This window comes from Rousettus aegyptiacus, unplaced genomic scaffold (assembly GCF_014176215.1).
Source record: "Rousettus aegyptiacus isolate mRouAeg1 unplaced genomic scaffold, mRouAeg1.p scaffold_m13_p_4, whole genome shotgun sequence".
NCBI classification, from domain to species: Eukaryota; Metazoa; Chordata; class Mammalia; order Chiroptera; family Pteropodidae; genus Rousettus; species Rousettus aegyptiacus.
In genome coordinates this window covers 29,337,430-29,363,634 of record NW_023416307.1, presented here as the reverse complement: position 1 = coordinate 29,363,634, position 26,205 = coordinate 29,337,430, and the positions used below count along the sequence as shown (strand labels likewise).

Genomic DNA, 26,205 nt, shown 5'->3' with positions numbered 1-26,205 from the left:
TGATAACAGATGTTCGAAAATAGGTTTTGAATAATGGAACAAACAAAAAAGGATTATGCTAATCAATTGTTGAAAATAAGAACCCTTTCGGGTTTAGAAACAGCTAGTTTAGGACAGAAAAATTGGAAAGCTAAAGGAAAGACTGAAATAACAAAAAGAAATATTTTTCATGATATGTTAACATATACTCTTTAGAGAGACATCTTTCAAATTTTGGCTCCTATTCTTGTTATTTTTCTGTGATCGATGTGGCTCTAAGACTTCTGGTGGTAATTTATTTTAAATATAAATGACACTATTGTAACCTAATTAAAAAATACATGGGACTTAAACAATGGCATACTCAGATCCATAACTGCCCACTAGAAGTAAGCTAAGATTTTGTGTCCTTGATACAGGTAATAACATTTAACCATAGAACTTAAAAAAAAAGTTACACTTCAAAGAACTTAAAAAAAAAAAAACTCTTGTAGTTTCTCATAAGTAGCAAATAATTATTTACTTGATACACTTAATGCATTAAATGCACATGGAATTTAAGTTCAATTATATAGTATTAATAATTCGGGGAAAGTCTTATTTAACCATGCTGAATCTGAAATTTAAAAATTTTTAATCACAAGACTGTGACAGTTCATTCATAGCACACTATAGAGATTCGATGTTTATGCTATACAGTGTTTTGAGAACCTCTGAGAAGAAATTATATAAATATAAAATATTGTTTTCCCAGGACAGAGTTAAAACAATATTATCCTAAAATATACTTGTCATATGAAGGACACATAATTCTTTGTTAAACATTACCATGCTCTGAAAACATTTACTCCACCTACGGGTTTTGAAACAACTCAAAATACCAGTTTTCATCAAGAAAGTTTTGCATGTCACTTAGTAAATATTGAGGTCTGGTGAGAGCTGCACAAAGAACTTAGCCAAATAGTCACATAAGGGAAATAAATATAAAACTACACTTCTACCAAATGTATTCAACTCTAGGGCAAATTGCTTTCCCAAGTAAATTCTACAGAAAACCTGTACCTCATAACTCATTAGCAATAATGGCTCCCTTTTTCTTGATAACCGAGAATGCAGGAGTCAGATTTCAAGAGATTTTACTCCAGGCATTTGTAAAATGCTTCTACACCTCTGGCCACATTAAAAAGCCAAAATATTAATAAGAAGGTAAAACTCATCCATATTTCTCTCTGCCTGAAAGGACTCCTCAGGGCATTAAAAGAAAGACTCACTTCAGAAGCTGTATCCTAATTAGTTAATTCTCTCCCATCTTATTTACTTTGCTTTTTAAAAGATATCACTGTAGCAAAATTGCGCTGTCTTTAAGCAGTAGAAATATACCAATAGATCTTAAGATTTCACTGGAAACCCAGGCATTAAAAAACATAGCATTTTATGCAGTAGAGGAGAATGAAGAATTAAGTGGCCCTAAGCATGTCTCTTCATGAAAGAGCTTCGGTAAGAACACAAAATTATTTATTCTATTTATGACTACCTTTATTCTTCTCCCTCAATTAAAATGGATAAAGAGACATATAACATATAAAAATATATGATGAACTTGAAAGGATAGTGTATTTGGAGCTTAAAGACCCTAGTTCACATCCCAGTTCTGTCACTTTTAATTTTTATCATTGAGTTTTTGGCTTCAACATTAAATGGATGGCTTGCTAAGATGTGGAGAACTGAGAAGAACATCTTTGGAATGAGGCTGGAAATTAGCAGTTTTGTTTTGGACCTGTCAAGTTTGCAATGCCTATCAGTCAAGCAAATAGAGATGTTAAGTACATAGTTTGATATATTCGAATATGGTTAAAGAAAAGGACAAGTGGAAATAAAAATTTGGCATTAAGAGAGGGGCCAAAGATGGAGAGGAAAACTAGGAAAGTGTGAAAACATGGGAGAGGAGAAAGTGTTTCAAGAATAGGGGTTAATTATCTGTGTTGAAAGCTGCTGGGAGGTATAACAGGATAAAATCAGAGAAGGTAACATGCTGTCTGGTAACATGGAGGTCATGGGTCACCATGGAGATGTAGAGGTGATAATCTAATTAGTCTTGGATGATGAGAAAATGCAAGATAAAGAGGAAGACATTGGCAAAGTCACAAAAATTTGCTGTGAAGGTGACCAAATTAGAACTCCAGTGGGATGTAGGCTTATCTGAGGGTACTTCAAAGACAAGAGATATTGGGGCATGTTGATATGCTGTTGAGAACAATCCATTAGATAACCAAAATAGCAAAGATCGAGGGATAATGAGAAAGAATGGTATCCAAAGGACAATGGAGAAGATAGCCTTTGACAGCAGCAGGGCCACTTCCTTCATATTAATTGGAGTGAAGGGTTTTCTTTACAATTTTATGAGATGTTTCAGATTAGTTGCTAGTTTAAATGGTAGTTTGCACCCATTTTATTTATGACATAGGAGATAAGGTAAGGATAAAGGCAAAAGAGGGGTGATAACAGAGATTTAGAAGAAAAAAAGAAGATAGTAAACATTCATTTTGATGAGGATGAAAGTGGACATGTTCTGATAGTATAGATTTGTCCAGCCATTTTGCTTAATCATTTAAGATTTATGGTCCTGAAATTCAAGTAAAATCAATTAATATGGTTGTGTTTTAAACATAAAAAATCTTACCTGCTAAGGTATAGATATGAAGTGTAGAAAAAAGGGGAGAAGACCCTGAGAGAAAGGTATGATCTGATAAGAAAGAAAAATGAATTGCTGTTATACCATGATCACATAAACAGCAAAGACACAGAAATCATACAAATAAATTAAAAAGCAAAATCTGTCATTTGAAAAAGGAGGGAAGAAGTAGAGGATATGTGAGGATGGGAAATACTGAGTTAGAGATCGTGGAACATGAAAGAATCTGTATCAGATAGTTTTAAGCTTAGGAAAGGAGGAAGTGTGTTCACCTACAGATTAAGCAGCAGACCAGTGGGGAAGACATGAGAGAAGGAAATAGCTGCGATAGCTATTAATAGCAGCTAACAAGTCAGCAAATTAAAATTTTAATATATTTATAATAAGGAATGAATTAAATTATTTATCTGAGCTTAGGTGAGGAAGAAGCTAAGATTAGATGACGTGGATCATAATTTTTCGAAGAACAGGAGGAGAGGGATGAGTCAATGAAAGAGAATGCAAAGTCATGGGGGGTTGCTTAAATAGGCAAGATGGAAATAAATAAATAATGGGAGGGGGACAAAGGCTAACACAAAAAGGACCCTTTAGAGTATCAAATGTGTCAGACGTTTTACTACAGTCTAGACCTGCTCCTTGGACTGCTGGTTCCTTCGTTCTTGTGACTTCCTTTTCCTTGAGGTTTACATTGGAGTTACCAGTGTTCAATCAATACTGCATGGCACAGAGGATGGAAGAAGGCAGACTATTCTCCAGGAGAACCATGAGCCTGGGGGAACCCAGTCAGAAGACCTGAAACTTAGTCCTTGCCGTCTACACTGGGGAACATTATGCCAGCCACTTTCTATTAACCCCGGGCCCCCGTTTCTTCAAATTAAAATGAGGGGGTTGGAATTCTAAGCTCTCACCCCTACCCCATCCCCGTGGAAAATGTTTTCAGGAGCCTCTGCTGTGGCAAGATACTCAGGATCATTCTTTTATTACTCTTGTTCAACATTTGTCAAATGCCACACATTTCCAGGGCTGTGACTGTTGCCACTTACTGTAACACAGTTTTCCATCAGCTCCCAGCTCAAAGCCAGGGTGGCAGGCACAAGTGAAAGATCCAACTGTGTTTACACAACGATGGCCACAGTGAGCGAGCCCTTCCACACACTCATTTATGTCTGCAGAGAGAAACACACAGCAGCTATGTCTTTGGAGCTTGAATAAAAATTTATGTGTAAACTATAAAAATGAACTAAAGCATCCATTCCTTGAACTGTAATATCAAGGGTAACAATAAAATACCACACAGGCTCCACATTTGTAAATAAACTAACTGTGAATGACATTAACTCTAGTTTTGGTCTCACACTCTCATTTATTTCTATCTGTTAAAACCTACTAGTGTCTATTAATTAGGGGAAGGAGAAAAGAAAACGAATGAAAATATAGACCTTATGTATTCTCTAATAATACAGGTAGAAGTCATTGTACTTTGTCTTCAGGAATATATACCACATTCTTTACTAAAAAAATGATAACTCCTTGCCTTAAGGTAGACAGTATGTGTGGCCTTAGATAAGGCGATTTGGGGCCTTTGTATATAGCAATTCACAGTATATGTTGTACATATGATTGTTACTTTTATGTGCTATTTAAACCTTTTTTCCATTTAGAAAAAAAAGCGCAGCTCGTGTATGAATGCTGTTTTCTAGGATTTGACATTTTCATTGATCAAACTACTAAAAACAGAATACTATAAATAGAATGATGTAATTTGTTTTCAAAGACTATGAATATATACTAGAGCAATGTGAAATAATAATAAAAGTGAGATATTTCATGACAAACTTTAGGGGTAATGTTAGGACTGTAATCTGCGAGTTATCTTGGGGTAAGTCAGAAAAGGTGCCCTCTCTCCTGACACGAATAGCCAAGTTTATTCAGTGTCACTTCATTGTGCGGCCCAGGTCGTCCCTGCTCCTTCCCTTTAAATGGATAGGTTTCATCATCATTTTTCTCTACTAGAACTTCCTTCTTGTCCTGTCCTGCATATCAAGGGTACTTAAGAGAAACTCATTCATGTAAAACCCTAAGTAAGCAGTAATTTGAGGGACAGACTTTCTAGGAATAATGCACCAGCTATTAAAATAAAACTTTGAAAGGTATTATATATAGATAGAGATATACATATATATGTATATATTTGTCAGTTTTCCACAAATATTTAACAAGTGCCTATTGTGTACCAAGTGCTATGTAAACAGAAGACCAAAGCAGATATATTATTTATCAGAAAAGTGTGTTAACACAATCCACAGAAAATTTAAGTTTTGGCTTAAAGAAAAAAAGTAAACATCGATTTTTATGTCTAATTCTTTTTCATTTTTTTCAAAGTGTTTATCAGTCCCATAAGTCAGGAAACATTTTGGTATTTTCATAATTAATCCAAATAAACTGTTTCTCATGTTATGAAGATGTCATGATAAAAACGAAGGATTATTTGATTATTCAGAAGTTACTAAAACAAAGACTGTCCCACAGGAATGACTTCACTTATCAGTTCTCTTCATGGAGTAATTTATCACTTTCATCTTTGAAGTATGTCTGTTTTGCTATTTCTAGGAAAGAGAAATATATAAACTTGTATTTGCAAAATTACTTCTTTTCTTCTTCTTCTTCTTTTTCTTTTTCTTTTTTTGAATTCAATTATCCCTAACTTCTGAGAACACTCATTTGCACATACTTGCTTTTCAAAGCTTATTCCCACCTTCTGTAGTCTACAATAAAAAAACTCCCTGAGTGGTTATGAAAGGTTTTGAAATATTAATTTTGGAATTTACCGCAGAATGAGAAACAGAAACAAAAAGTATTAATTCTGAAAACACCAGACCTTTTATTTGTAACTAAAAATTTCACTGAGTTTTTATAGTATCATAAAAATACCTTTCAGAATTATCAAATAAGAATACAAATGTTCCTTTGTAAGCCTAAATGAAAACACCTTTCTTCTAGCCATTCTGACTATTCAAATTGAATTACCACAAAATTCAAACAATTACACAATTAAGCCATCAGCTTCAACTTCCTACCTTCACAGGCCTTTTTGTCTTCAGACAGCTGGTAGCCTGGGTGACAGGCACACCTGGCCACTCCGTTCTCACTCTGACAGATGTAGGCACATCTATTCCCACCTGTGCAGGGGTCCATCTCTAAAAGCAATTAAGCAGTGATAGTTAGCAATTAATTAACTTTAGAAAGATATACAGAGTGAAAGGGTGGAGAAAGGTAAAAAAGGAATTGGGGCCATTGGGTTTTTCACATAGAGGTGGTAAGGACTCTTGAAAATTTCCACTTTCTGATGGAACTAATTCATCAAAAGGTTGTGTGATCTGAAATCTGTACAAACCTAAACATGTATCAAGGCCAAAGCAAAATTAGCTTAATTTCACTCCTTTCAAAAGTATATCTGCCCAAAGTTAAATAATCAGCAGAAACTCCTCCATATACTTTAGCTTTTTATCTTCTTCTCTCTCCATCTTTTCTACAACTTTGAATAGCAGAATCGTCCTTAGAAAAATCTTTTTACCTCTTCTAGATGTCCTCTGCCTTTTGATAAGCAACCACAGTGGTGGAGAAGGCTTACTGGAGACACATGGAAGAGTCTTAGCTACAGCTACCATGGAAATGTAATAAATTCAGATTCTCTTGGAATTAGTCAGCTGGCCTCCTCTCCCTCACTTGCTCCTGTCTTAGTATTAGATATATTCTCTGAAAGTCCAAAGCAATGTGAAGCAACACATCCTATGAGGATACTACCACACAGGGCTTACCAAATTTATGAGTTAAATGATTCTGGTCTGACTCTGTAAATCCAGCCTTCTCTACATTACAGGCTGCTGGGGTGGGACCGCAGAATTTCTACTCCTTCCTTCCTTATACTTAAAAAAATACACAGCATATAAAAAGCAAAACAATAGATAAATCTACTTTGTCCCTACATTCTCTCATTTTTAACCCAATCACTCCCACACATAAATGCTTTCATTAGTTTCTTGTAAATCCTTCCAGACTATGAAAATATACAAGTATCTATCTATCATCCATCCATCTATCATCTATCTATCTATCTATCTATCTATCTATCTATCTATCTATCTATCTATCATCACCTATCTAATCATCTATCATCTATCTATTTATCTATCTCTCTATCTATATGTCATCTATCTATTACAGATACAATATACGCTGTTCTGCTCCTTGTTTTTATAGAGATTGAGTTGAATTTGTAGATCGAATTGGGGCAGTATTACCATTTAAACAATATTAAGTTGTTTGATCCATGAGCATAAAATGCCTATCTATTTGAGGTCTTTAATTTATTTCAAGAATGTTTTATAGTTTTCAATAGATAATTTTTACACTTCTTTGGTTAATTTTGTTCCTATGTATTTTATCTTTTTTTTGATGATATTATAAGTAGAATTGTTTCTTTATTTTACATTCAAATTGTTCATTGCTAGGGTTTAGAAATCTAACTGATTTTTATGTGTTGACTTTATACCTGCAACTCTGGTAAATTTTTTATTTGTTCTAATAGTTTTTTTTTAAGTGGATTCCTTCAGATTTTCTATATACAAGATCATGTCATCTCCAAACAGAGATATTTTACTTCTGCCTTTCTAATTTGGGTGACTTTTGTGTTATTTTGTTGCCTTTTGTTGTTCTTGCTAGAACTTCCAGTTCAATGTTGAATGGCATCATCTTTATCTTCTTTCTGATCTTGGAGAAATTCAGCATAATGGAAGTAGTGTGTTTTTCATAGGTTTCATTTATCAGGTGGAAGACATTCTCTTCTCTTTCTAGTTTGTTGAGCTCTTTTTATCAAAAAAGGGTGTTTGATTTTGTCAAGGTTTTTTTTCCCCTGCATGTATTGGTATGATCAGGTGGGGTTTGTCCTTTATTCTGTTGATATGGTATATTGTATTAATTGATTTTCAGATGTTGAACAACCTTGTTTTCTTGAGATATATCTTACTAGATCATAGTGCACACTCTCATTTATACATTGTTGGATGTGGTTTCCTTAGTATTTCATTGAGGATTTTGTATATCTATATTCATATTCATATTGGTCTGTAGTTTTTCTTTTTTGTGAAATCCTTGTGTGGTTTTAGTAGCAGAGTAATATTGACTTTATGAAATAAGTTGAGAAGTATGCTCTTTTTTTTCTACATTATGAAACAATTTGTGAAGAATTCACATTAATTCTACTTAAACTGGTATAAATCACTATTAGAACCATGTGGGCCTGAGCTTTTCTTAATGAGAAGTTTTAAAATAACTAATTCTATCTCTTTACTTATTATATGTCTAACCAATTTTTGTATTACTACAGAAGTCAGTTTCAGTAGTTCTTGCCATTTTAGGAATTTGTTCATTTCATCTATCTAATTTGTTGTGATAAATTTGTTCATAGTATTACCTTATTCTCCTTTTTATTTCCTTAGGGTTAGTAGGGATGTTCCCTCTTTCATTCATGATTTTAGTAATTTGAGTCATCTCCCTTTTTTTCGAGAGTCTAACTAAAGGTTTGTTAATTTTTTATATTTTCAAAGAACTGACTTTTGGTTTTACTAATTTTCTCTCTTGTTTTTTATTCTCTATTTCATGAATATCTATACTAATCATTACTAGTGCTTTCCTTTTTTTTTAAAAAAAATTATCTTTTCTTGTCCTTTTTTCTCTTGTATTGCTTCTGCCTGGTATCAGCTCTCTAAGTAACTCTTACATTTATGTCTAAAAATTCATTCTGCCTTGCCCCTAATTTCTCTCTCTCACTACACACGCGCGCGCGCACACACACACACGCATACACACACACGAGAGACTTTTTTGTTTTGTTTGATTTTCTCATTGCACTGTATGATTTGTCATAGGATAAGAGAAAGACATTGACCTACACAGCCATGTTTACATCAGAAACTTAATTTCTTTAATCTATGTACCCTATTATCAACTCTCAAGACAATGAGATAGGTAACTTCTCCTCATAATACTGAAAAGTTAGAGGTCAATTCTACCAGATGCAAGGTTATAAAGTAGATTGCAATTATCTTTGATATCCTCTTCTCATTGACTAATACTTCTGGGAACCTCTTCTCTTGTCCTTAATGCCTTATTAATACCCAAGGTCTCCAGGTATGAGTTGTTATTCTTCCAGAAAAGAGCTAGATATAACTTTCCTACAGCAAGCCCTCATACTGTCAAAAGTTTCTTCTGTTTTTGAGACTAATTCCCACTGCGAACTTAATCCATATGAATTGTGCATGGAAGAACTATAAAAATAAAACTCCTACAATAAAGTATTTGGTTGTAAACATGCAGTTTTTATTCTCAACAAAACATAGGAGGACATTTAAAAGTAGTATGTGGGATACAAGTAATATTTTGAGTCAAGATTCTAATTCTTCTTTTGTGGAGAGATATAGGGCAGTACCCTTAAGTGGGGTCTGTTCAAATTTGCTTTATGATCCTGAAAGAATAACATTGACTGGGCTTACCTTCTACCATAAAAAACTAGATAACTAGATAAAAATATATAAAACCACTGTTTGTAGATATTGGAAAACAGTCAGCATAGGAGGTGGAACCCTGAATAAAAAGAAACAATGCTAAATTATTGTTTTGGGTTTTACTGGAGGCAATTTCTGGATTACAACACAAGAAAGAGAAAACAAAAGAGCTCAATGATGTTGGTAAATTGAAGAGATGGATCAGAGTTCATAACTGTCAAGGCAACTAGAATTTGTGCAGTGCTAGAAAGAGGGTAGGTGATGTTACAAAGAGGGGGAAAAAACCTCCAGAAATCTATATAACAATCCTCTTGAATCTTGGAGTAAATACTATTACGTGTGTGTGTGTGTGTGTGTGTGTGTGTGTGTGTGTGTAGTCTCTACAAGCCTAGATAAAGAACAATATACAATACACTGGAAAGAAGACTTAGGGCAGCTGTAAGCTAAACAATTCTCAGAGCACACAGAGGGCCAAGAATCAGTTCTCAGAAGCCAGAATGGAGAAAACTTACTGGATACATGGGCATTCAGTAGAGATCCCAGAAAGGCCATGGCTCAGTAGTAGGGCTAATCTAATATCAGAATAAAGTTTGCTCTAGATTCACCTTAACAAAGCTTAAAAATAGTACTTGACAGGATCAAACTATTTGTAAGTAACTGAACTTGGCATTCAAAAAAAGTACAATGCTTTTTTAAAGGAGAGCAACGAAAGCTAGCACTCAACCATGTAAAATTTGTAATGTCTTTCATTCCATAAAAAATTAATAAACATCTGTAGGGAGTAAAAAATGTGACCCATTTCTGGGAGAAAACTCATTCAAAAAAACAGTTTTAGTAATAATAGAGATGATGAAAACAGCAGGTAAAGAAAAGTCTGAGTACCTAGATAAGCAGGCAGTATCAAGTAATTTGAATTTCAGAACAAGCTTATCTAGTCAAAGGACCAGGAAAGAGACACACTAGCAAGATAGAAACTTTAAGAAAATAACTGCTTTGTCGTACCCAAATGCTGTGAAAAAAATTGTGGCCCTATCCTCACCAATGACACCAAAGCCTAGAATCTTTCCCTCACTAGGCTGTAATGAAGTGTTTCTCCCTTCCCTACTGGAGTGCTATCAGAGGAGGCTTATTGGAAAGTCAAGACTTTCACCACCATGCAGTTGCAATGAGGACACTCCACCATCTACATCTCTTAGCCAAGTGGTATACGTAGAGGCCTAGGGGAGAACTAGAAATCCTATTTCTGAACAGAAATAATGAGGCATACACTGTTTGGGAGTCCTTAGAATCCAGCTAGGAATCCTGACATCTATATCCATCAAACAGTAACAAGATGATGTCCCCCAAACCCTTTCCTCTTCCAGAATAGTGTCCAAAAAATTATCTAAAATAGATTTAAATAAGATGCAGAGTCTCACAACATAATACACAAAATGTCCAGGTTTCAATAGAAAAATCACTCATCATATAAAGGACCAGGAAGATCTTGAAATGATCAAAAAAGTCAATCAATAGACACCAAGAATAAGATATTAGAGATGTTAGAATTATCTGAAAAAAATTTTAATGCAGTCATATAAAAATACTTTAATCACCAATCGCAAACATGCTTGAAACAAATGAAATAGAGTCTCATCAAGCAATAGCAGATGTAAAGAAGAGCAAAATTGAAAATTTCAAACTAAAGAGCATGATGACTGAAGCAGAGTATAAATGAATGGGCTAAAAAGAAGAATGGAGGGTGAAGAGGGAAGAATCAGTGAATAGAAGATAGAAATTACCCAAATGGAATGATATAGAGAAAATAGAGTGAGAAAGAAGAGACAAGAAAAGAAAAAGAATGGAGCCTCAGACACTTAAAGAACTGTAACAAAGATGTAATATTGTGTAAATAAAGTCCTAGGAGATAGAAGAAAGGGGGCAGAGCTAAAAATGTGTTCAAAGAAATAAGACTGAACATTTCCCAAATTTGGCAAAGGACGAAGTCTACAAATCCAAAAAGCTATAGCCCAAGCAATTTAAATCTAAAGAAAACTGCACTAAGACACATCATACTCAAACTTCTAAAGATTAAAAGACAATGGAAAAATATTTAAAGCAACAATAGAGACATGACACCTTACCTATAGGGGGAACATGTAAAACAACAGAAAATTCTCATCGGAAATAATCGAAACCAAAAAGAAGTGATAATATTTTTCAAGTAATGAAAGAAAACAACCCAGAATCCTATATCCAGCAAAATTAGAAATGAAGGGGAAATCAAGACATTCTTAGATAAAGGTAATTAAGAAAATTTATCTCCAACAGACTACACTAAAATAATGTCTAAAGGGAATTTTCTATATAGAGAGAAAATAATTAAAAAGGGGTGGGGGTAAGAGAATTTAGAACATCAGGAAGAAAGAAAGAACAAGAGCATCGGGAAGAAAGAGTGAGATGAAGAAAAAATATATAAATACAATAAACTTGCCTTCCCCTCTTGAGTTTTCTAAATTATACTTAATGGCTGAAGCGAAAATTATAACATTGTCTAATATGGTTCTAAAAACACATAGAAGAAACAGTAAACAATTATACATAAATAAAGAAGAGTAAAGGAAAAAGAAGTTAAGGGTCCTACACTTCACTTGGACTGGTAAAATTATGCCACCAGGAGATAAATTAGTTTTTCATAATGTAATACCTGGAGCAACCAGTAAAAAGCTATGTAAACTGCTATGAATGAAACAAAATGGAATTCTAAAAAATGTAAAGGTAACATACAGGAAAACAGGAAAAAGACAAAAAAAATAAAAAAACAGAAACAACAAACAGAAACAAAATGGCAAACTAGCTATATCATATCAATAATTACATTAATATACTTGGCTTACTACACCAATTAAAAGGCCCAGATTTAGAGAGTAGATTAAAAAATATGATCCTACTATGTAGTATCTAAATGAAACTCACTTAAAATATAATGATATAGGCTAATCAAAAGCAATAGAATAGAAAAATATATATCATGCAAACATTAATTAAAAAAAAAACAGAAATGGTTATATTAATATCAGACAAAGTAGACTTCAGTACAAAAAAAAATTATCAAAGACAAAGACATTATATAATAATAAAAGGAATAACAAAAAGGTCAATCCACCAGGAAGACATAATGTATAAACATAAATGCACCAAACAATAAAACAGCAAAGTATGTGAAGCAAAAGCTGACAGAAATGGAGAAACAGACAAATGCAGAATTATAGTTGGAGACTTTATCACCATTCTTTTACCACTTAATAACAGAACAACTAGACAGAAAGCCATGAAGAACACAGAAGAACTCAACAACACCATCAACCTACAAGATTTAGATAACACATAAAACACTCCGGTTAAGAACAGCAGCAGACATTCTTGTCAAGTGCCCACAGAACATACTAAGGTGGACTACATTCTAGGCCATAAAATAAATGAAACACAATGTGTTCTTTAACTACACAATAAAATCAACTGACAAATCAATAGCAGAGAGGTTATAGGAAAACCCCTAAATACATAAAGGCTAAACAAGACTTTTCCATGTAATATATGGGTGAAAAAGGAAGTCTCAAGAAAAAATAACAAATATTAAGCTGAATAAAAATAAAAATTTAACATAAAAAATTTGAGGACAGAGAAAGAGATTTATGAAACTAAATACTTGAGAAAGAGTAAAGGTCTCGAATCAATAATCTAAGCTCCCAACTCCAGCACTTAGAATAAGATGAACAAAATAAATCCAAAGAAAATAGACTAAATAAGCAAGATAAAAGAAAAGAGCAATGAAATTGTAAATAAAAAATAGAGAATATTATTGACATAAAGAGCTAATTTATACACTAGATCAGTAAAGACAATAAAAGAGTGATAAGGAAAATAAGAGAGAACATATAAATTATTGATATTAGGAATGAAATGGGATATTACTGTATACCCTGATTACATCAAAAGTGCAATAAGTAACTACTACAAACAACACTGCACACATAAATTTGGCAACTTAGGTGAAATAGGCTGATTCCTCAAAAAATAAAAATACAAACAACCACAACTTGTTCATATGAAATAGAGAATTTGTATGGCCCTATAAATGTGAAAGAATTGATTCGTGACTTAAATACTCCCACCTCACTTATTTCCTGCTCTCCCTACCCAGATAGTCGTTATTCTGACAACCCGATTGACTAAGATCTATTCTTTTTCCAAGACTCAATTCTAGGTATTACACCCTCCATGAAATCTTTCCCAATGATCTTAGTGATGACTTTCATTAAATTATTTCATTGAAATCAAACAGATTTTTTCAAATTAGGTCTCTTACAACAGTAGTTTGGGATGATGTTGGTAGATATTACATAATAAAAGTTTCCAACATAAAATAAACTTGTTGAATACAGCAAAACAATTCTCCATTGAATTCCTCAGAGCCTTTTATATGGTATAATGGTCATCCAAAAGATGATAGGGTATTTAAATTTGCCAAACTTATTTGACTATTATACTGTTTTTATTGTAAACCAATCAGTTAATGTTTTGAACAAATATAGGAAATGATGGATGATGTTATATATTTAGTTCTTATAATATGCTATCTTAAACTTTAAGATATCAACAACAGGACACATTCTATATTTCTGAATAGATTATAACTCCTTGAAGGCAGGGTTCTGACTCATATACCTGGATATTCTCGTCTGTCTAGAATTTACATAGAAGGTGTTTCATTAACTATGGTTTGATGGAAAAAAGATGTAGTTATTGGTTTTAGGTATTGGTCTGTTGGTTGCTAGTTACCTTGAACAACACTCAATAGATACACGGTGGTAGACTCAAGATGCATAGTAATGAATAGGACCATGTCCCTGCCTTCATGAAAGATTCACTGTGGTGGATGAGATAGATAGGGTATCAGTAAACCAATAACAAAAATCATCATAGATTATTGTGAGTGCTGTGAAGAAAATAAACAAGATGATGTGAGAGACTGTAGCTGAGAAGGAGCATGACTGAAAAAGAGAGTTCAGAGCAGAGGTCTAGAGAAGTAGAAAAAGTATAGCATATCCAAAGAACAACAGAAATTCTCTTTGGCTGCAAATATAAGACATTGAGGTCCCCAGTTAAAGATTTTGGAATTTATTTTAAATTCAATAGTATGCCATTGAAGAATTTAAGTGGATAAGTGGTACAGTCAAAGTAAAATTTCCAGGTCTCCTGAGTCTTGGTTCACTAATCCGTTTCTCTTTATAAAAGATTATTAAAATATGTGTATTTTATTAAGAAAATGTTTCATTTCAAAATTTTCACCCTGAAGCCATATAGGATAAAATCTTTCACCGACTTTGCAATCTTAAATCCCTCAGTATCTTGACTGTTTATGCACACATAGGACATTTCAAATTAAAAGAAAAAATGCTGCTTCTTTATCATGTCCTATGCAACTTGGAGAACAAAATATTACAAGGTAATTTGAGCAGATGAGCTGGCATGAATTTCACTAAACCCATTAGTTTAACAGCAATTTATCTTGAACAGCTCATACTCTGGAAATCATTTCATGCACTTGGTTATTAGTGACAATTTTGGAAAATGTTTAAGTAAAAAAAAAAAACTATTTTATGTATTCCCAATAAAACTTAAAACCTTATTTAAGTTCTAACAAATATGAGATAAATATAAGATTTAAAAATTTAAAATTCACCTATGATTATAATATTTATCTCAAATGAATGTTTGTCATATACTTCTACTTTGCAAAGAATGTATTTCATAAACAGCCAAAAGATATTCTTGAATTATTAGTAAAATTAAATATATACCTACCCCTTAATTTTTAAGGAAGAAAAAAATATTTAGGATCCGTACAAATGTATACTGAAGCAGCTAAATGTTATTTTATTATAATCAGTGACATAAATTTCAAACTTGAGCCCCCAATATTTTCTCCCTGAAAAATGTTCTATTACACTTCCTCTGGATTTCCAGTGGCCAGAATTTCAGCAGTTAAAGACAGAAAGATTATAGGTCCTTAGGAAGGAGATGGCTACTTCTTTTCCTAGTGTTACTCTCTCAAAATCATTTTTTTTTTTCCAGAAATGTATGTTGGTAACCTTTACGCATAACCCCACAGACTCCAGGAACATTTGCTAAAATGAATTACTAGTCAGAATCTCCTGATTTCATCTCTCTTTAGATCCTCACTTCTTGGCTTTCAAAGCTGTTTCAAAACCAATGATTCTATTTATGAGGGTAAGATATCAATGTTTAACAAAGCACTCATGTGGCTAAACGATCATATATGAAGGTGTAGTAACATTTTACCAGAAACAAATTCTGGCCCAAGAAATATATTTCTAAGAAAAATTACTTGAATATATGATAATCAAAATATCCACTCTAAAATTCCAGTAGCCTTTTTTTAAAAATCTTTTTAAATTTTATTTTATTAGTTTCAGGAATACAGTACATCGGTTAGACTATATATATAGTTTATAAAACCATTCCCCTAATTGCTCCTTCTCTCCTCTGGTTTTCCACCTAGCCATTACATTACTGCTAACTGTATTCCCTATGCCATGCTCCGCATTCCTGTGACCATTTATCAACTACTAATTTGTACTTCTTTAACCCTTCATCCCCCACCCTTTTGTCCGTCACCAGATTGTCCTCTATATTTGTGAGTCTGTTTCTGATTAGTCTAATAGCTTCCTTAACTGTTAATATTTGAAATATAATGGGCTCTCTATTTGTGCACTAATCCTTTAATGTAGAGGATATCTGGAACTCAGCACTACTTTTCTCTGGACCAATTTCTACTTTCCTTTCAAAACTTAACTTAGGAGTTATCACATCTTAAAAGCCCTCTCTGAATCTCTCTAGCCTGGCTTAGGTGCTGTTCACTTGGATTCCCATAATATACTATGTACAACTTTACCAGTGTGCTGCTACACTTATGCACTTGTCTCCCTCACTAGATCTTAAACTTCTTGAGGGCAGGTACTTTTGATTTTTGTATCAAAGAACACCTCATTTCTAACCCCAGTGTCTAGTACATAAAAGAAATCTGAAAATGTCCCTTGCATGAAGGAAATGCATGACAAAGCAACATGTGAAAGGGTGGTGAGGAAGGTAAGCAGATTTTCTATCTGGTGAAATACCAAATGGCTATCTCAAGCCTGAAAGAAAAAAATTTTCAAAGCATAAATGAGATAAAACAATCATTTGGTACATGTTCTTTAAAAAGAGACAGAAACCCCCAAACCTTTAGATTTTCCTTTAAAGTTTTGCTCATTACTAATATTATTCATTTCATACACTCACTATATCTGTTCAAGTCCCTCAGCGAGTCAAGATTTATTTCTAGCACAGCATTATGGATCCCTTTCATCTAGTCCTAGATAAAATGCAAGGAATCTATTTAGCTCATGGAGAGTACGGCCGCCTTTGGAGCTTCTACATGCTTAATGAACTGCACGTTCCCTTTAAAGACTAATCCAAACCAACTAGAGTTAGGGTCATTATGAGGCTTACAAGGGCGTGCAGACATGAAATGCTCTCTAAGAATCTAACAGATTCATAATTGACAGCATCTCGGTCTATGGGACAGTAAGATCATATTCATCAAAGTGCAATATAAGACTTTGTATTGACTGCGTGGAGAAACCAGCCACATCTTCCTATGCTGCTATAGTTTAGTCTAGCTGTCAATTTGGCAGTTCCTGGGTTGCAAATTGTGGACACTATTGCTTAACATTCATGTCTGGTTCACATCCCAGCAGTGGCAGTTCACCATCTACAATCATGTTTCCTAACTGCAGTCCAGCCCAGCTGGAGAGCCAATTTCTAACACAATTGCAGCTAGCTCTGACAAGAGGTCTGGTAGTCAAATGCCACATTCTCTGACATACTTGGAGACTATCTGCTTTGTGGAGCATTAATAAATGCAATGAGAAAACCAATGGACAGGAACTAAATATTCTTTTAAAAGTTAAATATATTACTTAAAAATTTCTATTCTTCAGAATTTCTATAATAATTTTGTCTAGAATATTCATGTTGACATTTAACATATTAAACTGTCAAAATGGCACAGAGAAAAGATCAAAGAGACATCAATGTGTAGCCCAACTCAGCCAAAGCCACTAGTTCTGTGACCTTGGAACAATCATTTGACTTCTTTGAGCCTTAAGTCCCTTATCTGTAAAACAAGCATAATATCAACTATGTGGCTGCTGTGACTATTAAGTGACGTAATGTATGCAAAAAAATTAATATAGTAACTGGAATATTACAGGCTCTCGATTATTGTTAGGTATTAGTAGTGTAAATATAGTAAAGAAAGAAATTGAAATGAAAAAACAATAATAAGCTAGCAACAGAGAGAGAGATTTTAAAATTTAAGATATTTGAAATAAAACAATTATGAGCGGTATGAAAATCTAGAGTGTATCCAGGCTTGTATATAGGAAATAAAGAATCCTTATGTAGAGAGTTAAAAGAATCAAGACAAATACTAAAGTCAGCAAAGATTAATTGAATTCTTACTATGTCTAAAGTACTGAGAGAAAAGGTAAATAAAGTATTCCCATTGCCCTCAAATAATTTATACTATGTGGGGAGATGAACAAGTATGCACATATGGGAAAAGATGTAGAGGAAGATCAAGTATTAGACACAGTAAGCAAGCAATGAGATCCAGTAAGGGAAGGCTCCATGAAGGTTGGCCTGGATTGGTTATATGTAGTATGAATATTGGATTTGGTGCTATCAATAAGTCTGAATTCCAGTCCTGACTCTGTCAAGAAACAGCTTTGTAACCCTGTACCTGAAATGTACTCCTTTTGCTTCAGGTATCTAGCCATTTATTGTGAATCTGGCAACTTACTAAGCTCTCTTCATGGATTATCTTATTTAATCTCATTCATAACCTTATGCTATGTGTATAACTATTATGCCCAATTTACAGAGGAGGAAACCAATAAGTTTAAATGACTGCTCATCATCGCAGTGAGTGAAGTTGAGACCAACCTGGATATATTTGATCCCATAGTCCTGTATCCTACTAGGTTGTACTGCCTCTCTAATAACCCAACATTATCAATGAGAAAACATAGGTTTGAAAATTTTGAACCCAATCCATAATTATGGTGCATAAATACAGGAAGGCAGGAGGCTGAGAAGAATGACAGCAGTGGCAATCAGGGATCAGTTATTTGAAACCAAGTACGTGTGCAGTACTAACCCCGAGGACCATGTTGAAGTGCTTCCCACTGCCGTGAGCAATTTTCTTTTAGTAGCAGCACTTATTGTGTCCACTCAATAAATGTTGCTGCTAAAAAAATATTGGAGAGAATATTACAACATCAGATGATTTAAAAAGTGAGAAAAACAATGAATGAAGATTCAAAAAATGAATCTTCATTGCTTAGCTCTTCCTAAATATGGACATTATTTTGCAAGAACTTTCCTTTTAATGATGCAGAGGGATGTTGGGGTACTGGTATACTACTTGGGATACTAGACTTTTTAAGGAAAGTCAAATACAAACACGAGCGCGCGCGCGCGCACACACACACGTCAGATCTTTTATTTTAATTTTTCATTTGGAAAATGTTAAAGTACAAAAAGTTCAAATTGTTTCCAAAGTGCTACTGCAGCTTAATATAGTCCATCAATAATTTCCAGGTATAAAGGTATTTTCAAACATACCAATATTGAAAAAGGCACAGTTGGAAATTCTATTAAAGTGATGGTAGATATAATTCCTTGATATATTTGCAAAAGGTACAATAGGTCAATGAAGACCATTTGAACTTAATCTTCCAATATATCATTTATTTAGCTTCTAGATAATCTCTGTAATTATCAAAGGATTCAAGTGAACATTTCCTTAGGTCAAATATCACAAAAATAGGAAATACAGGACATTTTCCAGATCTGGGCTAATCAAACCCTTACTGAGAGCCCTTTTATATATGCAGGGTACCTGTGTCTTAAAGATTTTGTCAAATTTGAATTCATATAAATGACCTTTTAGACTTCTAAATTATTTTATAACTCTAAGGTCAGGACAGGATTATTAGCTTGTTTCCCACAAGATGCACAGTGGTGATACGATTTCCAGAAATCAAGAAAGCAGTTGAATTTAATGTTCTATTGCTTCCAGTTTCAGTCTATATCTGTTAGGATGGACTGCCTAAAGATTTAAGTTTGCATAAAAACTATATGCCATAAATTTTACAAATAACCCTTGGACCCTAACAATTTTAATCACTGGAATTTATCTTAAGGAACCTAATCAAGTACGTGAGAAAAAGACTAATCAATAAAAATATTTATTGTAATTTTCTTTAAAATAAATTAAAAAGTACAAACCTAATGATCCACCATCAGGAAATTGGAATAGGGCAATTATAAAAACAATGGTATGTTATGCATTATTACAGTCAGCCTGAAAATCTTGGGTTCCAGAGTTTTAGTACTTGGGTTCAAATAAAACCTTGGGCCAATTATCCAACTTCTACTGTTTCATTTCCTATTTTATAAAGTCAGGATGGTAATAGTGCCTCCTTTATATAATTTGTGTGATTTTAAATGAAATAATGCATATAAATTTATTTTTCAGTGGTGACCGACACAAAGGTAATTCTAAATAAATATAAGCTATTATAGTGGTGCAGTCATTAAAAACACATAGTAGAAAGTTATATTATGATATTAAATAATGTAACAGATTTTAATAAAGAAAATTATATAATAGAAAATATCATACAATCCTATTGCATAGAGGAGTGTTCATTTATGCAAATAAAATACTTGATCTACACCCATTTGTTAAAAAATATTACTTCTTTATGGTGTTATGGGTGGTTTCTATTACTTCTTTTGTGTTATTTTACTAACTATTTGTTCCAAACTTTTTTCAATGACCATGCATTGCTTTTACAATAGAAAGCATAAAGCCATAAAAATAAAATTAATCATATGGCATACATTGATCCATGACAAAGTTAAAAGGACGTTAGTAGAAGTTGTTGCAATCAGTATGTCAATAGTTCCTGAAGCAAGAGAGCTAATGACACCAAAAAAGACCACAGGGAGAGGAGAGGTGTAGCAGGGGACTCGTGAATTCAATATAAAGTAACAGAATTTGAAGTAGATGACAGTACGACCAAGAGTCAATGTTTGCTGAAAACACAAAAGTAACAATTTCAACATTAATAGCACTACCACCAAAATAGGTAATAATTATTTCTAATGATCTGGAAATAGAGTGTTTTTTTTTTTTTTGAGTTAAATATGTACAGCCCTGATTAAATCTGTTAACTTCTTTATGCTTTCCTTGGGTTTATTTTTATTTTGATTCAGTTTTAGATGTCATTACAGAGCCTGGGCAGGTCCTCTCCCATGGTAAAAGGCAGTGGGACACAATATTGGAAAGATGTCTGAACTAAGACCTGTTACTTCATAAGACATCTCAGTTTACATTTGTACACCTATCGACATGGTTGTTATGATCAACGTCTGACTCTTACCTTTGACTGTGTGGACGAAAAAGGGGCCACATATGAAGCCTGAGAAGCTCAGGGAAGGCCAGCATGACTGGTCCTACAAACTCAGATGTCAAAAGTAATCACATAGGATGATGATTTGAACATTAAAATTTCTAACTAAAATCAGGTCATGGCAGTTGTCAGATCCTGGGCCTGTAGCTGTCTTGGCAAAGATCAGTCTTTAAGTAAGCCTGTTTATTGTCTTCTTGTATCTGAAATAACATACCCTTGGAATGTTGGAGTAATCTCTTTTTTTCTAGACCCTCAGGGCATAAACTCCTGGACCAGAGCTCAGGACCACAGAACCCCTCATGGTTATCTTGTTCCCCACATATCATCTCTGTGTTGTAAATGTTAATTATTCACTATTCTGTACCTACCAATGTAAAAAAGTAGGTATCTCTCCATTTTACTTTTTATCCTAGAGATTTCCTCACTTTGCTTTCCCTGGCCCTATTAATCTACCACCAATGATTTCATGTAACCCTCCTTATGTCTCCTCCTTTGATTCTAATGTATAAAATAATCTGTGAAACTGCTAATCTTCTGAGCATTTTCTTAATCCATTGAGATTTTGCTTCCTGGCAATTTTTGGCAGTTTGGCAAGTAAACTCATTAAGATTCTTAACAGGTTTAGACATTTCTTAGTTTAACAACTGGTCTTATTCACTGCTGTACTTCTAGTTCCTATCTCAGTCTCTAGCCCAAAGTAGGCACTCACTAAATAGTCTTGAATAACTTAACAAATGGATAAATTTAAACAAGTTATTTAGTGTTTTCAAGACTCAATTTTTTTTTTCTCATTTGTAAATCTAGAATTACTAGGGTTCAAATCTTTTATGGCCATCATAACTCCTTTTAAAATAAAAATCTTGCATAAATGTTTAAAAGTAGAATTTCTCTGATTAAATAGTAGATAAAACCCTGGAACAGTTCCACACCATAACCTCCCTTCCTCACACATATATGCACACACACACACGTGTCTTCCTTAAGTAACCTTGAAATGCTCTTCTCTTTATGACTTTAGTCTCTCATCATATCTTCTAGTTTATTCCTCAACTCAGTTATACCTCTTCCTGTTACATCTTTGTTGAACTTTATTTAATTATACCTGAATCATTGTAACAAATTAATCGTCAAAGCGATTTTCCTAAGATACCAACTTTATTGTTACTTCTAATCCCACGACAGATACTGACTCCCCCACTTGTTTTTCTACATCAAGTCTAAACTCAACCTGACTTCTAAAATTGGTTTCCTCTACACTTCTTATAAACCCTTTAAACTTACAAATTACAATTTAATAAAATTATTTTTGTTTATCCACATGCAAGAAAAACAAGAATAACAATACCCTGTGTTGGTAGACATCAAAGAACGAGCTCTCTTATACATTGGTGGAAATGTAAATCGGTCCCCTTTCTTGAAGACAGATTAGTAAATCGTTTCAAAAGCCTAAAAAACTGTACATATTTTACACTTAGTAATTCCACATTTAGAAATGTATCCTAAGGAAATAACATGACAAATGTCCAAAGATTATGCACCAGGACATTAACTGAAGTTTTCATTTATCAGGGACTGGTCCAATAAACTATGGCAACTGGATATTGTGATTATAACAAGAAATATATATTTGGTGTTTATCCTCTGGTTCCTGGAACAAGAGGTTCAAAAATCCTTGGAATTTCCTGAGTGATAGGGATGAGAGTAACATCTTTTGTTATTCATAATAAACCCCTTTCAACAATACCTGAGTCTATGCTAATGAGATGGCTCTTGGCAGGTTCCTAGATGGCTTCAGAATGGGAGCTCGTTGCCAGAGGAACAAACCATGTGATTAGGGGTTTGCAACTTTCCTTCTCCCCATCCTCTAGCCTCCGCTGCTGTACTCCGGATAAGGGCTAGAGACGAAATACTCACCAATGGCCAAAGATTTAATCAATCATGCCTATGTAATGGAACTTCCATAAAAATCCATAAATAATAGGGTTTGAGGAGATTTAATTGGTGAACATGTTGAGGTGCTAGGAGGGTAATGTGCCCAGAAAGGGCATAGAAGCTTTACAGCACTCATTCTCAATACCTCGCCCTATGCATCTCTCCCATTTGGCACTTCCTGAGTTATTTCCTTCATAATAAATGATAATGGTGAGTAAAGTGCCTTCCTCAATTCTGTGAGCCATTCTATAATATTATTGAATCTGATAAATGGATCATAGGAATCCCCAATTTACAGCCAGTTGGTCAGAAGTATAGAAGGCCTGAACTTGTGATTGGCATCTGAGTGGGGGCAGACTTGTGAAACTAAATCCCTAAATCTGTGAGATTTGTGCCAACTCCAGGTAATTAATGTCAGAATTGAACGGACTTGTGGCACACCCAGTTGGTGTCTGCATAGAATAAAAGAATTCCTTGGTGTAGAAATCCCACACAGTGTCAGAAATGTTCTGAATAAAAACAGTTCATAGCAACTCATACAATGGAATATCAAATATTAAGAGTAAACTATACTTTTATCTTTTGGTAGTATCAGTTTCACATATTTGGAATTTATTATATAGGCTTTCACATTTAAAAATTTATATTTTGTTTAATATGAAGGAAAAAAGTGGAAGAAAATATGTTACACAAAAGAAAATACTTCAAAATGACAAGAAGAACTTTCATAAACTATGTAAAAAAATTGGAAAAATATTGGAATCTATGTTAACTTTTAAGGAATTCATTAATATCCACAATATATAATAAGCTCCTATATATCAACAAAAAAGCACGTGCCCATAGAAAAAAGGCATAAAGAGATAATATAATGTAAAATGTATTCAGAGATAATACCATGTGAAATGTATTCAAATGGCCAAGGAATACATAAAGAAATTTCAACGTCATGTATTAAAAACAAAAACAAAAACAGGCAAATTAAAACAATAATAGATATCTTTTGGACCATGTAACTGGTAATGCTGAGACTAAATGGTACTCTTACATTTCTAGTAGAGTGAAACATGGTTTCATGATTGTAGTTTGGCTACATATACAGACTTGTACTATGACCCTATAATTTTATTTTTAAGAATTTAATCTAAGAATACAATTGAAGATGTTAATAAAAATAGAAAAGTGTTCATTGCAGCATTATTTTGAAAAATAAAAGAGTAATAATTTTTGTTATTTGATAATGAGAAAATGATCAAGGACATTATGCTAGATTCACTCAATGGACTATTACACAGCTATTAAAAATTATGTAGTAGAATTATCTTAACTGATACAGAGATATAAGTATAAGATATTAAGCAAGAAGAAAAAATAAGTTAGTTTACAAAACCATAAAAATCAGTATGATTTTAATAAAATTAAATTAATAAAAGCCAGACAAAACAAAAAGTACATATTTTCTGGAAGAACCCATACATAATATGACAAAAGTGTAACCAATAAACACTAGTGTTGAGGTTGTGGTATTAAAGTTGAAGTTTGTTCTTCCTTTTTCACCCATTGTATTTTATAGTTCATCTTCTACAAATATTTATCATTTGCTCAATAAAGAAAAAAAAAAAAGAAAAAGCTATGGTCAGAACATGAAAGAAAGTCAGAACAAAGTATCTACTCTAAATAATAGTTGAATGAATGCATGCATATATAGAAGTTATTTAAAGAGGGTTTATGGAAAGGTTTGTGTGTTTGCATGTGTATGTCTGAGGGCAAGGGAAAGTATAAGATGGGTCCTGAAGTATCATGTGACAGACACTGGTGATTGCCATTCTCCTTTCAATTATGTTCCAGTGGCCATGTCTCAGCCCTAGGGTAATGTCAGACAATGATAAAAATCCTGTTATCTCTTCTGACCCTAGCTCCTACCCCTTCTTGCCCATCTTTCTTTCTGCTTGGAGATCTCTGCAGTCTCTTGTTTTCAGTTAATGGAGAGAATTTTAGGACAAGGAGTCGATAAGGAGAAACTGGGAAACAGAGGCACCATAAAGTGTTAAATCAGTAGTAGATAACACAGAAAACATTTGAGATCTAAAGAAAAGAGAAGTCCTTTTCTGCTTTCCTTCTTACTTTCTATTCCAACCTTCAGTAATAAACAGCATATCTAATTCACAAAAAGTTGGAACTATTTTGTCAGTAAAGCAGTCAAGCCTTACACACATCTTTTAAATCCAGTGTTTTTGTATGTGGATTGGAGGCCAAGGGGTGGGCCCTTTACTCTCAAGTGTTTGACTCTGCTACCAGATGGTGGCTGCACACTTTTAGTGTTAGATTCCCTTATGTATTGTTAACATTGAAGTTTTTCTGCACCCTTTTTATGATGCTAAAATGTTTAGTAAAATCACTGCTGGTTTCTAAGACTTCATATTTTTAAAATAACACCTTGTTGCTTTCTTTCTACTGCCTTGAACAGTGACACATTGTCAGCAAAATCACAGCCCTGTGCTTTTGAGCACTGAAAACGTCTTTATGGCTGACACATGACTTTTTGTGGGTGGTTCTGGATAGCAAGCTAGGTGAACCATGAATCATCCCACAGGAAGATTAACATTTTTCTAAAGTCACTCCTTTGGAACAATTGTACAATTTTGGACTTCCATTAAAAATAGGATAGTTCAATATGATTAAATCAATGAAATTTCAACCATCTGACTTCATAACTGTAATTAGAGTGAGTAGAATCTAAATAATCCCAATATCTTTTGATAGAAAAATATGTGTAACGGCAAAGTCCCCAAACATTGACTTGAAATTAAATAATTAAACTATGCTGAGACACTCTAATCAGGTGTTGGAAAATGGCTCTACTTCCCTGTCCTGTCTTATTCAGCATTCCATGATCTATTTCTAAGAAAGGAGGTCTTGCTACCAAGACCTTTCTTTGAAAGGGCTGAACTAGCCTGTCAACTAAATTCAAAATGAATACCTTCCTAGGGGCAGAAAAATCACTGTCATGCCTGCTGCCAAACAAAAAGAAGGTGATTCATAAATGTCTGTTGAACAAATAAAGAAAAGTCTTTCCATCTTTTTGTTCGATTAGGATTAGATGACTGACTGTACACAGAGAATCTGCTTATATCAACAAAGAACTGAATTAAGCAGAGTAATTGCTAAAGTCAATAGTTGTTGGAAGGCACATTTTCTTTGAGACTATTATTATTTCCTCCTAAGTAAACCAGGACACAGTGGAAAACAACTCTGTGTCCCTAATTTCATTTCAACTGTAGCAAAACCATGGTCTTGGGAAATTGTCTACACTATATAATATGTCAAGTAAGTCTTAGTTCATCTACATAATTCTAAAAGCGAGAAATCTTCACACCTTAATAATTATCTTTCTCCCACTTCTTTCAAAAATTACCAGTTGTTACTTATTCACTAATGGCAAACTATGGAC

General features: G+C 33.6%; 1 protein-coding gene across 1 annotated transcript in view; it reads right to left on the bottom strand.

The window, feature by feature from the left end:
* Window positions 1–26,205, bottom strand: part of LOC107512506 (multiple epidermal growth factor-like domains protein 6) — a 495,076-nt gene that overhangs the window by 95,206 nt on the left and 373,665 nt on the right. The window contains 2 exon segments of the mRNA XM_036219008.1: window positions 3,715–3,837; window positions 5,749–5,868. Coding sequence (XP_036074901.1) covers window positions 3,715–3,837; window positions 5,749–5,868 — 243 coding nt within the window.